The sequence below is a fragment of the Amblyraja radiata genome, chromosome 21, assembly GCF_010909765.2.
Source record: "Amblyraja radiata isolate CabotCenter1 chromosome 21, sAmbRad1.1.pri, whole genome shotgun sequence".
Lineage (NCBI taxonomy): Eukaryota > Metazoa > Chordata > Chondrichthyes > Rajiformes > Rajidae > Amblyraja > Amblyraja radiata.
The window spans coordinates 14,526,282-14,538,933 of record NC_045976.1 but is presented as its reverse complement, the minus strand read 5'-3'; the positions used below and the strand labels follow the sequence as shown (position 1 = coordinate 14,538,933).

The following is a 12,652-nucleotide window of genomic DNA, read 5'->3' as shown; positions in this document are numbered from 1 at the left end:
AAAGCGTTAATGTTTGAAGCCGAGTCTCTTATGTAGGTATACAACGTTTTATTTCATGATCAAACATTTCCAAACATCAGCTGGAAGAAAGTGCTAAGAGAAGGTGATGGCAATCGTATAGTAAATTTTCATTCAGAATCATTGTCGATTCTTGCTCTTTTGAAGGTCCGTCTAATGAAACAAATGAAGGAAGAACAAGAACGTGCTCGCATGGCAGAATCGAGGAGAAACCGAGAAATTGCTCAACTGAAGAAGGATCATCGCAAGCAAGAAGTGTGTTTGAGATGTTTGAAAATGCTAATATATATTCAGTACTGTAGCCATTGTAGAAGTTGAAACCAGTAATAATCCTATTGAAGAAATTAGAACTTTAAAATCGGAAATTTAAGAAAGTTAGAACTGCAAACTTGCTAACAAACTCATCTACATTAATGTCGAAATCACTAATATGTATCACAAACCTCAGCAGTCCCTGCACAGATCCTTGTGGAACTCTGCAGTCACAGACCTCCAGCCTGAATATTGTCCTTCCATCACAGCTCTTTGATCTGTCAGTTTTGAATCCATACAACCAAGTCACTGTTAATCCCGTGCATCCTAATCTTCTGGACCATTTTAACATGGGGGACTCTATGAAATGCCTTGCTGATTTCCACGTGGACAATATCCACAACCTTACCCATGTCAATCAACTTTGTTGTCTCTTCAATAAACTTGATTATGTTTGTAAGTTGTGACTTGCCATGTACAAAGCCATGCTGTCTGTCCCTAATTAACTCATACTCTTCCAATCGGGAGTAAATCCTATCCTGAAGAATCCTCTCCAATAGCTTCCTTACCACTGAAGAGAGGCTCCGTGACCTGGATTCAGTCTCTTTTTAAATAAAGAAACAACAGTAGCAACTCTCCAGTCCTTTTGTTGTGATATTGAGTCCAAACATCTAATTAAAATGTTATTGTACAATTTTTCACTTCTCAACAGTAATTTTCAATAACTGACAACTTGGTCCAGTTGAGTTTATTGCACAACTAGGGTGACGTTGAGGTACAATGGAGAACTTGCTTGCAGCTACAACACGGGTACATTGACTCAGACAGCACAGAGAAACATAAATTATGCATAAATTACACAAATACTGCCAGAGAGTAAAAAGGAGAAAAGATTGCAAAAAAACCAAGACATTGGTGCAGAACATAATTAGAATAAAAAGTCTGCGATAGTGAAAGAGGTTTTCTATAGTGTTCTGTTGCTGTGGTAGGATTAGGGTTGTGTGGATTGGTTCAAGATTCTGATAGGACTTTTGTGAATATATCTTAATAAATCACAGAGAAAAATCATAGATATTTCATTGATTAGCACTCAAGAAATGTTTTGCCTCTTAGATATCCCCATTTTATAGCTTCCCATATCAATCTCTGCCTTCTGCCTAACTCGCATTTGGTGATTTAAAAAAAAATATCCTTTGCTTTTATGCAATTTTGACTTTTTTAAAACATTTTATCTGCATTCTTTGTCACTCACTCCTTTAAGTCACCTGATCTATATACGTAGTAGGGAGAATGACAGTGTTCAAAGTGGAATATTTGGTGGTGTCAGCATAAAATGGCAAAAGAGCAGCAGTTATAACAAGATATTGTGGTAATTACCTCATTGCCCAGCAAAGTTTTACAGTTGTGCAAAATTGTGATTGTTGTGAAGTTGCTCAAGTTATTAAACCTATAAAAATACACAGTGTAAACCTTTAATGAAGTGAGATAGGAAATTGCAGTTTTCTATTTTTAACATTGATGTATTTTATTATATCTTGATCTTATTTGCTTGAACTATAAAATGCATTGTCCTTGTGCAGTTGAGCATACTACCCATGAGGACATAAGAATTTATTTCCCTTCACATATTTATTCTTTTCCCTTTAGCATCAAATGAAACTCTTGGAAGCTAAGAAACGGCAACAAGAAATAATCCTAAAACGAAAAACTGAGGAGGTGTGGTATCTTTTTCATTCTTTTTCTTTTTGTGCAAAAAGTATTCTTTCAAATTGTTGGAAAATATAGCTGAGGTATATTTTGTTATCACTATTGCTTTCAGCATTAAAACCATTCAGTTCAACTGTAACATCAAATTTGAGAAATAATTTATTTAATTGTACCAGCCATTTTGGGAGTTACAAAAGCCTTGGAAGTTGAGGTGTTCAGTGAAACTATTGCCTGCGCTTGGTCTCGCCGATATACAGGAGTCCACACCTGGAACAGCAGATACAGTAGATGAGGTTGGAGGAGGTACAAGTGAACCACTGCCTCACCTGAAAAGACTGTCGGGGTCCTTGGACGGAGTCGAGGGGGGAGGTATAGTGACATGTGGTACATCACCTGCAGTTGCAGGGGGATAGCATTGGGACACCTCACACTTCCTTATACAGACACTTCCTTATCTATGGTAAACCCAAAATGCTGGAGTAACTCAGCGGGACAGGCAGCATCTCTGGATAGAAGGAATGGGATCGTTGCCCATTCCTTCTCTCCAGAGATGCTGCCTGTCACGCTGAGTTACTCCAGCATTTCGTGTCTATCTTCGAGGCAAGCGTGAATATTGGACTGTTGGAAAATGACCCCAGAGAAGCAGTAATGGGAATAAAGAAATGGCAGATGAATTGAATGCGTTTTTTGCACCAATCTTCACAGTGGAAGACACCAGCAACGTGCCTGAAATTCTAGAAAGTCAGGGAGCAGAGTTAGTGAAGTTGTGGTTACAAAGGAGAAGGTGCTTGGGAAGCTGCAAGGTCTGGAGGTGGATAAGTCACCATAAGGACCTGGTGGATTACGCTCTATGGTTCTGAAATGGGTAGTCTTGGAGATTCTGGAGGCATGAGTGGTGGTCTATCAAGAATCGCAAAAGTCAGGAATGATCCCAGAGGACTGGGAAATTGCAAATGTTACTCCATTACTGAAGAAGGGAGCAAAACAAAGGAGGGGAAACTGTAGACCAGTTAGCTTGACTTTAGCAGTCGGTAAGATTTTAAGGTCCATTATTGAGGATGAGGGTTCCGAGTACATGATAAAATAGGCCAAAATCGACATGGTCTTGCCTGACAAATCTATTGAAAGTCTTTGAGGCAGTTAAGAGCAGGATAGACATAGGAGAGTCAGTGGATGTAGTTTACCTGGATTCTAGTTAAGAAATCGGAAACGGAATAATTTGTGAACCTATTTATGTAAATATTGAACATGAATAAATTGTAATAAGAAACCATGAAGAGAATGCAAAAATAAATACTTAAACTGTTTAATATCAGGTACTCAACCAACTGTCAATATGCTTGTGAAAACATTGTCATATTGTGCAGAATTTCCTGAATCATCATTATATCCCTGTCTACAGGTATATACTGGGGACTATATTCTACTCCAAACACATTGCAATAATTAAGCATGTGTGTACTCACTTATGGAGTAATTGTATTTAGCTACATATTCCATGCCAGTTGATCAAATTTTGATTTGATTCATTAGTTAATTGTGATAAATTCATATCATACAACACGGAAACAGGTCCTTTGGCTCACCATCCATGATACCCATCTAAGCTAGTTTCATTTGCCTGTGTTTGGCTATATCCCTCAAACTTCCTATCCATGTACCCGTCCAAGTGTATTTTTAAATACTGTTGGACAATAGGCAATAGGTGCAGGAGTAGGCCATTTGGCTCTTCGAGCCAGCACCGCCATTCAATGTGATCATGCCTGATCATCCCCAATCAGTACCCCGTTCCTGCCTTCTCCCCATATCCCCTGACTCCGCTATTTTTAAGAGCCCTATCTAGCTCTCTCTTGAAAGCATCCAGAGAACCTGCCTCCACCGCCCTCTGAGGCAGAGAATTCCACAGACTCACCACTCTCTGTGAGAAAAAGGGTTTCCTCGTCTCTGTTCTAAATGGCTTACTCCTTATTCTTAAACTGTGGCCCCTGGTTCTGGACTCCCCAACATCGGGAACATGTTTCCTGCCTCTAGTGTGTCCAATCCCATAACAATCTTATATGTTTCAATGAGATCCCCTCTCAACCTTCTAAACTCCAGAGTGTACAAGCCCAGCTGCTCCATTCTCTCAGCATATGACAGTCCTACCATCCCGGGAATTAATCTTGTAAACCTACGCTGCACTCCCTCAATAGCAAGAATGTCCTTCCTCAAATTAGGGGATCAAAACTGCACACAATGCTCCAGGTGTGGTCTCACTAGGGCTCTGTACAACTGCAGAAGGACCTATTTGTTCCTATATTCGATTCCTCTTGTTATAAAGGCCAACATGCCATTCGCTTTCTTCACTGCCTGTTGTACCTGCATGCTTACTTTCATAGACTGATGTACAAGGACCCCCAGATCCCGTTGTACTTCCCTTTTTCCCAAGTTGGAGTTCATGCCTCAACTACCAGTTCATTCCATATACCCACCACCCTCAGTGAAAAAGTTGCCCTACATGCTCATCTTGCCCCCCTCACTTTAAACCTATGTCCTCTGGTTTTTCATTCCCCAATCCTGGATAAAAGACTGTGCATTCACACTATCTATTCCCCTCAAGATATTAATAATAATAATAATAATATATCTTTTATTGTCATTGCACGTCAGTGCAACGAGATTTAGTGTGCAGCTCCACTGATGTACAAGAAAGGTAAATAAATACAATACATAAATAAACAAGCTGAATTGATTGACGTGACCATCTGAGGGAGACTGTCCAAAGGGGGTGGGATGGGGGGGCACTCATTAGGGCCGGTTCAGAGCCGCTATAGCTCTTGGGATAAAACTGTTCCTGAGTCTGGAGGTTCGGGCGTAGAAGGCCTTGTAACGTCTGCCGGAGGGAAGTAGTTGAAACAGACCGTGGCAGGGGTGTGATGAGTCCTTATGGATGCTGAGGGCCTTCCTGAGGCACCGCGTGTGGTAGATGCCCTCCAAGGCTGGTAGCTCTGTCCCGATGATCCGCTGCGCTCTGTTGACGACGCGCTGAAGAGCTCTCCTCTCCGCCTCCGTGCAGCTGAGATACCACACAGAGATGCCATACGTTAGTATGCTCTCTGTGGTGCAGCGGTAGAACGTTGTCAGCAGCTGTTGGGGCAGACCAGTCTTTTTTAATGTCCTCAGGAAGAACAGTCGTTGCTGTGCCTTCTTGACCAGCGCGGCGGTGTTTGTGGACCATGTGAGGTCTTCTGAAATGTGAGTGCCCAGAAACTTAAAGCTGGACACTCTCTCCACACTTTCCCCATAAATGGAGATTGGGGCATATTCTCCAGAATGGGACCTCCTGAAGTCAATAATCAGCTCCTTGGTCTTGGAGGTGTTTAGTGCCAAGTTGTTATTGGCGCACCAGTCCGCCAGGTTCTGCACCTCCGCTCTGTAGTTTGTTTCATCACCGTTGGTGATCAGCCCAATCACTGTTGTGTCGTCTGCAAACTTCACGATGGTGTTGGTGTCGAATGCAGGGACACAGTCGTGAGTGAAGAGGGAGTAGAGCATGGGGCTTAGTACACAACCCTGTGGTGTGCCGGTGCTCAGGGTGATGGTGGAGGACAGGTGCGGGCCCAGTCTCACTGCCTGCGGTCGCTCCGTGAGAAAGTTCAGGATCCAAGCGCATATCGGTGAGCTGAGGCCTAGCTGGTGGAGTTTGGTGGTGAGCTTGGTGGGGATGACCGTATTGAATGCAGAGCTATAGTCAATGAAGAGCATCCTCACATACGTGCCCTGTCTGTCCAGGTGAGTCAGGACAGTGTGAAGGGCCAGAGAGATGGCATCCTCTGTCGATCTATTTGCCCTGTATGCAAATTGATGGGAGTCCAGTGAGGCAGGGATGCTGGATTTAATATGGGAGAGGACCAGCCTTTCGAAGCACTTCATGGGGATTGGAGTCAGGGCAACCAGCCGGTAGTCGTTGAGGTTGGTGATTTTGGACTTTTTCGGCACCGGCACTATGGTGGCTGTTTTCAGGCACTTGGGGACCATTGCCAGAGATAGAGAGAGATTGAAGATTCTCGTCAGCTGTCCAGCACAGTCCTTTAATACTCTTCCCTGTACACCATCCGGGCCTGCAGCCTTGCGTGGATTGATCCTACGCAGAGCGCACTGTACCTCCTGAGTGCTCAGTGTTAAGGCCTGTCCCTCCACTATGGCCGGGGTTATTCCACACCTGGTGGTGTTGCCAGTATCGAACCGGGCAAAGAAGGTGTTTAGTTCGTTGGCCAGTGTGATATCACCGTGGGGGCAGGCGGGGCTGCTCTTGTAGTCAGTGATGTCCCTGACACCCTGCCACATGCTTCTGGTGTCCGCGGTATTGAAGTGGTCTTCTACCCTTTGCCTGTGGATGACTTTGGCCTTTTTTATGCCTCTGTTCAGGTTCGACCTGGCCGCACTGTAAGCAGAAGTGTCCCTGGATTTAAAGGCGTTGTTGCGTGCCCTTAGTAGATCCTGAACCTCCTTGTTCATCCAGGGTTTCCGGTTTGGGAACATCTTTATTTGCTTGTCCACTGTGACAGTCTCCACACAGCAGTTGATGTAGGAGAGCACAGTGGATGTGTACTCCTCCAAGTCTACCTCTGTACCACTGGTAGCCTGTTGTGCAAACAGGTCCCAGTCGGTGCGATCAAAGCAGTCCTGGAGTTGTAGGGTTGCGTCCTCGGGCCATATTTTGACCATCCTTATTGCAGGTTTGGTCTTGCGGATGAGGGGTCTGCAGTAGAAACAGTGAGAGGTGATCGGATTGTCCCAGGGATGGGCAGGGGAGAGCTCTGTATGCGTCCTTGATATTATACACTTCTATAAAATTACCCCAAAGGAATAAAGTCCTAGCCTGCCCAAACTCTCCCTACAATTTTGCCCCTCAAGTCCTGACAATATCCTCAAATTTTCTCTGCACTCTTTCCAATGACATCTTAATGACACCCTACAGCAGAATTTCTTAATGACATCCTACAGCAGGATGACCAAAACTGAAGACATTACTCCAAATGCAGCCTCATCAACATGAGAATAGGTCAATTTCCAGACGATTAGTGTTATCTAGTAAAAAATGAAGGTCAACATTTTGGCTATTTGTTTAGAGAAAAGTTTGAAATGTAAGTGTTTAAAGTTTACTTTGCATTCTTGTATAACTTTGCTCAAAGCATGCAATGTTGTTACCTTTCAGGTTACAGCCCTTCGAAGACTTTCTAAACCTATGTCAGATAAAGTAGCTGGGCGAGTGAGTCGTAAACTGAGTTTGCCAGATCCTATTTCCGAGTCGTCATCTCATGCAGGTTTATCTGAACATGACCGAACCTTGAACTTTGGCGGTGTGCAGAAAGGGAGAGCTGTTGCTTCCCGAACCTCGACTCCTCCAGCAAATGGGAGCTTCAGGTAATTTTGGTGATATTTTTATCCTTCAGAATTTCCAAACGAACAAATTTTGTTTTTTAATGTATCTATTTGTTGCTCTCAAACTGATTTAATGCCATACTATGATCTGAAATGATAAGAGATATTCTGAGTTGAATAAGTTGGGTCATTGTTGGTTAAAGTAACCTGAAGAATAAACCACTGATCCCAATAATGCACCGCGAATGACTTGAAGGATCTCAAAGGAACACTTTGTGCTGTAAATTAAGTAATGTAATATTGTCATCACCTACCAAATTGACTTGAATAACTACCAGAGATAGATCTGTCAGTAATTGAGAATAAAACCATGGATTTTCATTTCATTTGAGGATCTTCTTCAATATACTGTATTTATTAGAGTTTTTGTAAGAATGTTCCAGTAAGTCCCTGGCTTTCTCCATGGCCATGTAATTTTTATTTCTTTACAGGTATTTCTCTGTTTTCTTCCTTGTATTATAATGTATAAATAATCACTTGTGGAATAGCTTTTCCGTGTGTCTGTTTATGTTTCTTAAATCAATTAAATTTATAAAATTGGGTTTTCAATCCTTTCATTTGAAAACCTGGTTTACATATCCCAAGTTAATACTCAATACCCTGACTGATGACAGCCAATGTACCAAAGTCCTTCTTGACCACCCTATCTTTAAGATTGCTTTAAAATTCTATTGCCTCGCTTGGAGTCTGACTATCTTTGGTTGTTACCTTATTTACAAATTGGAACATTGTGTTACAGTAGTGCAAGACGTTGATGGGGTCACACTTGGGGTATTTTTACTTTTGGTCATCCTTCTGCAGGAAAGATGCCATTAAGCTGGCAAGAGTGGACAGAAGATTTATGAGGATGTTGCCAGGACTTGAGGGCCTGACCAAGGGAGAGGTTGGGCAGGCAAGGACTTTTATTCCTTTGAGTGCAGGATGCAGAGGGGTCATCTTATGACATTGTATCAAATCACAAATTGAATAGAAAGAGTGAATATTGAGCCTTCAGGTTAGGGGAATCGTGAACTAGAGGACTGGGGTTTAAGGTTAAAGAGGAAATATTTAGTAGGAACCTGAGGGGCAACTTTTCCCCCAGTGGTTATGTGGAATGAGCTGTCAGAGGAAGTAATTGAGGTAGGTGCAATAACAACATTTAAAAGACATTTGGACAGGTACATTGAAAGGAATGGTTTAGAGGGATATGCAGTGCATTCAGAAGGTATTCAGATCCCTTCACTTTTTCCACATTTTGTTACATTACAGCCTTATTTTAAAATGGATTACATTCTTATTTTGATCATCAATCTACACACAATACCCCAGAATGAAGAAGTGAAAACAGGTGTTTAGAAATTTTTGCAAAGTAATTAAAAAGAAATAACTGAAATATCACATTTACATAAGTATTCAGATCCTTTGCTGTGACATTCAAAATTGAGCTTGGGTTCATCCTGTTTCCATTGATTATCCTTGATGTTTCTACAACTTGTTTGGAGTCCACCAGTGGTAAATTAAATTGATTGGACATGATTTGGAAAGGCGCACACCAGTCTAAAAAGGTCCCACAGTTGACAGTGCATGTCAGAGTAAAAACCAAGCCATGAAGATGAAGGAATTGGCCGTTGACCTCCGAGACAAGATTGTGTCGAGACACAGATCTGGGGAAGGGTATAAAACAATTTCTGCAGCATTGCAGGTCCTGAAGAGCATAGTGGCCTCCGTCATTCTTAAATGGAAGAACTTTGGAACCACCAGGACTCTTCATAGAGCTGGCCGCCCGGCCAAACGGGTCTTGGTCAGGGAGGTGACCAAGAACCTGATGGTCACTCTGACAGTTCCTCTGTTGAGATGAGAGAACCTTCCAGAAGGACATCTATATCTGCAGCACTCCACCAATCAGGCCTTTATGGCAGAGTAGCCAGAAGGAAGCCACTCCTCAGTAAAAGGCACATGACAGCCAGCTTGAAGTTTGCCAATAAGCATGAGAAACAAGATTCTCTGGTGTGATGAAACCAAGATTGAACTCTTTGGCCTGAATGCCAAGCGTCCTGTCTGGAGGAAACCAGGCACCGCTCATCACCTGGCCAATACCATACCTATGGTGAAGCATGGTGGTGGCATCATCATGCTGTGGGGATGTTTTTCAGCGGCAGGAACTAGGAGACTAGTCAGGATCGAGGGAAAGATGAACGCAGCAAAGTACAGAGAGACCCTTGATGAAAACCTGCTCCAGAGCTTTCTGGACCTCAGACTGGGGCGGAGGTTCACCTTCCAACAGGACAACGACCAAAAGCACACAGCCAAGACAATGCAGGAGTGGCTTCGTGACAAGTCTGAATGTCCTTGAGTGGCCCAGCCAGAGCCCGGACCTGAACCCGATCGAACATCTCTGGAGGGACCTGAAAATAGCTGTGCATCGACGCTCCCCATCCAACCTGACAGCTTGAGAGGATCTGCAGAGAAGAATGGGAGAAATTACCCAAATACAGGTGTGCCAAGCTTGTAGCGTCATACCCAAGAAGACTTGAGGCTGTAATCGCCGCCAAAGGTGCCTCAACAAAGTACTGAGTAAAGTGTCTGAATGCTTATGTAAATGTGATATTTCAGTTATTTCTGTTCAATTACTTTGCAAAAATTTCTAGACTCCTGTTTTCTCTTTTTTATTATGGGGTACTTTGTGTAGGTTGATGATTTTTTTTAAAAAGAAGAATTTTAGAATAAGGCTGTAACATAACAAAATATGGAAAAGTGAAGGGGTCTGAATACTTTCTGAATGCACTATAGGTCAAACATGGCAAATGGAACCAGCTTCGTAGGAACATCTTGGTCGGCATGGATAAGTTGGGCTGAATGGCTGGTTTCCATTCTGTATGACTCTGACTATGACACACTCGAGCACATTGCTGGCTGCAAAAATACCAATGTTCCTGACTGCACCCGTTTCTCCACTCTTCACCTCTCTCTCCATAAATCTATTCCCTACCCCAAACTCTGAAAATCCTCAGACATGGTGTTTACATTACCCTTATGTGATCTCATCGAAAACATTAAATGAGCTACGTATAGTGACCGTTCCATACACCACTGGTTTGTCTTTATTCAGATTTCTCTAATGGATAATTAACTTTATTCTACAAGTTCATAAACTAGATTGCATGCATTTTTGATGAATGAATAATTTATTCTAATCGATTGCAGAAAGAAGTTCCAGAGGAAAATTACAAGTACATATGCATCAAGAACATCCAGAATGAAATGGCAGTCACTTGAACGTAGACTTACTGAAATAATTATGCAGAGAATGACTATTGCAAACATGGAAGCCGATATGAATAGACTTCTCAAAGTAAGAGCAACATTTATTTGCCCATTGTTTTTATCCCAGCTTCATTTTCCACTTGAACTTGAATATTAGAAATTGTGTCTTGGAAGAACTGGATGGGTTCATTGCTTTGTCCTTCTAATCCGTGGCATGATGAATCCTTAATGTCAAAATTCCTGTTTCATTTCAGTTCCATTTAAATAATCTTTCATCTTTTCCTTTGTGCAGGTGGTAGGTAATGTGCACAAAAACAAATACTGTAAATTGATCGTTATTGTTTTCACGCAAGATTCTTAGATGGATCACTGTAAATGCTTGCATGTTGTAAATGTTTATCAAGATGTCAGAGTAAAGAAGTTCACTGTTCTTTACATTTTAATTATGAAGAAATTTCAATTAAAATAATTATATTAACAATTTGAAGATCAAGAAGGAGTTGAGATTCTTGAGAATAAATCCTAGGGCCAATGGGATCTATCCCAGTTTATTGAAGAGAGGAGATTGTAGGGGCCTTGATAAAGCTCGTTGCATACTTTCTAGCTGTAGGCAAGGTCCCGGAGGAAAGTTAATGTTTAGTTTAATTTTGAAACAGACCCTTCGACCCTACTACTCCTCACTGACCAATACTCACCCATACACTAGTTGTATCCTTTACACTCGGGACAACTTTACTGAAGCTAATTAACTTACAAACCTGCATGTCTTTGGAATATACGAGGATACCTGCATGGGTTTTCTCCGAGATCTTCGGTTTCCTCCCACACTCCAAAGACGTACATGTTTGTAGGTTAATTGGTTTGGTATAAATGTAGGTGGGACCAGTGTAGCTGGGACGTGTTGGCTGGTGTGGGCAAGTTGGGCCGAAGGGCCTGTTTCCACACTAACTATAACACTCTAAGCTGGAACACCTGAAGCAAACCCACGCGGTCACATGGAGAATGTATAAACTCCATACAGGCAGTACCCGTAGCCAGGATCAAACCCAGTTTTTTGGAGCTGTAAGGCAGCAAGTCTACCACTGCGCCACTGTCCCACCTCAATATTGTTTCTCTGTTTAAGAAGGGAAGTGGTGATAAATCTAGAAATTATTGGCCAGGGAACCTTGTGACGGTGAGAGGGGAAAAGGACACAAAGTGCCAGAGTTACTCAGCTAGTCAAGCAAAATCTCTGGAGAACATGGATAGGTGATGTTTCAGGCTGGCACCCTTCTTCAGATTGATTATAGGGGGTGGGAAAGAAAGCCAGGAAAGAGAAAAGGCAGGACAAAACTTAGCAGGTAATAGTTGCTTTTGGAGAGGACTCATCAGGATAGGATTTGCTCGCAATTCGATGAGAATGGGATAATCAGGAAGAGTCAGCTTGGCTTCGTCCACGGCAGATCATGTCTAACAAACTTTGAGGAGTTGCTAAAGATGATTGATGAACATAGGGCAGTGGATGTTGTCGACATGGATTTCTGTAAAACATTTAATAAAGCATCTCTTATTAAATGGATGTACATCCATTAGATCCAGCACAGTGGCACAGCAGTAGAATTCCTGCCTCTCAGTGCCAGAAGCATGGGTTCGATCCTGACTACGGTTGCTGTCTGTGCTGAGTTTGTATGTTCTCCCTGTGACTGGGTGCTCTGGTTTCCTCCCACATTCCAAAGATGTGCAGGTTAATTGGCTTCTGTAAATTGCCCTGGTAAATTGGTGTTCAGGAGGTGAAAGTGGGATAACATAGAACTAGGGTGAACGTGATCAACGATTTGCATGGGCTCAGTGTGCTGAAGGACCTTTTTCCATGCTGTATCTCTATAAACCAACGTAAAATAGGTTTACATAGAAACATAGAAAATAGGTGCAGGAGGAGGCCATTCGGCCCTTCGAGCCAGCACCGCCATTCATTGTGATCATGGCTGATCATCCCCTATCAATAACCCGTGCCTGCCTTCTCCCCATA

General features: G+C 42.5%; 1 protein-coding gene across 5 annotated transcripts in view; it reads left to right on the top strand.

Moving 5' to 3' along the window:
* kif21a (kinesin family member 21A) overlaps positions 1–12,652 on the top strand; it is a 116,532-nt gene that overhangs the window by 64,214 nt on the left and 39,666 nt on the right. For all 5 annotated transcript variants that reach the window (XM_033039611.1, XM_033039608.1, XM_033039609.1 and 2 more), the window contains 4 exons: positions 166–273; positions 1,918–1,986; positions 7,175–7,383; positions 10,585–10,732. In XM_033039611.1, the coding sequence (XP_032895502.1) occupies positions 166–273; positions 1,918–1,986; positions 7,175–7,383; positions 10,585–10,732 (534 nt within the window). The remainder of the gene's footprint in view (positions 1–165; positions 274–1,917; positions 1,987–7,174; positions 7,384–10,584; positions 10,733–12,652) is intronic.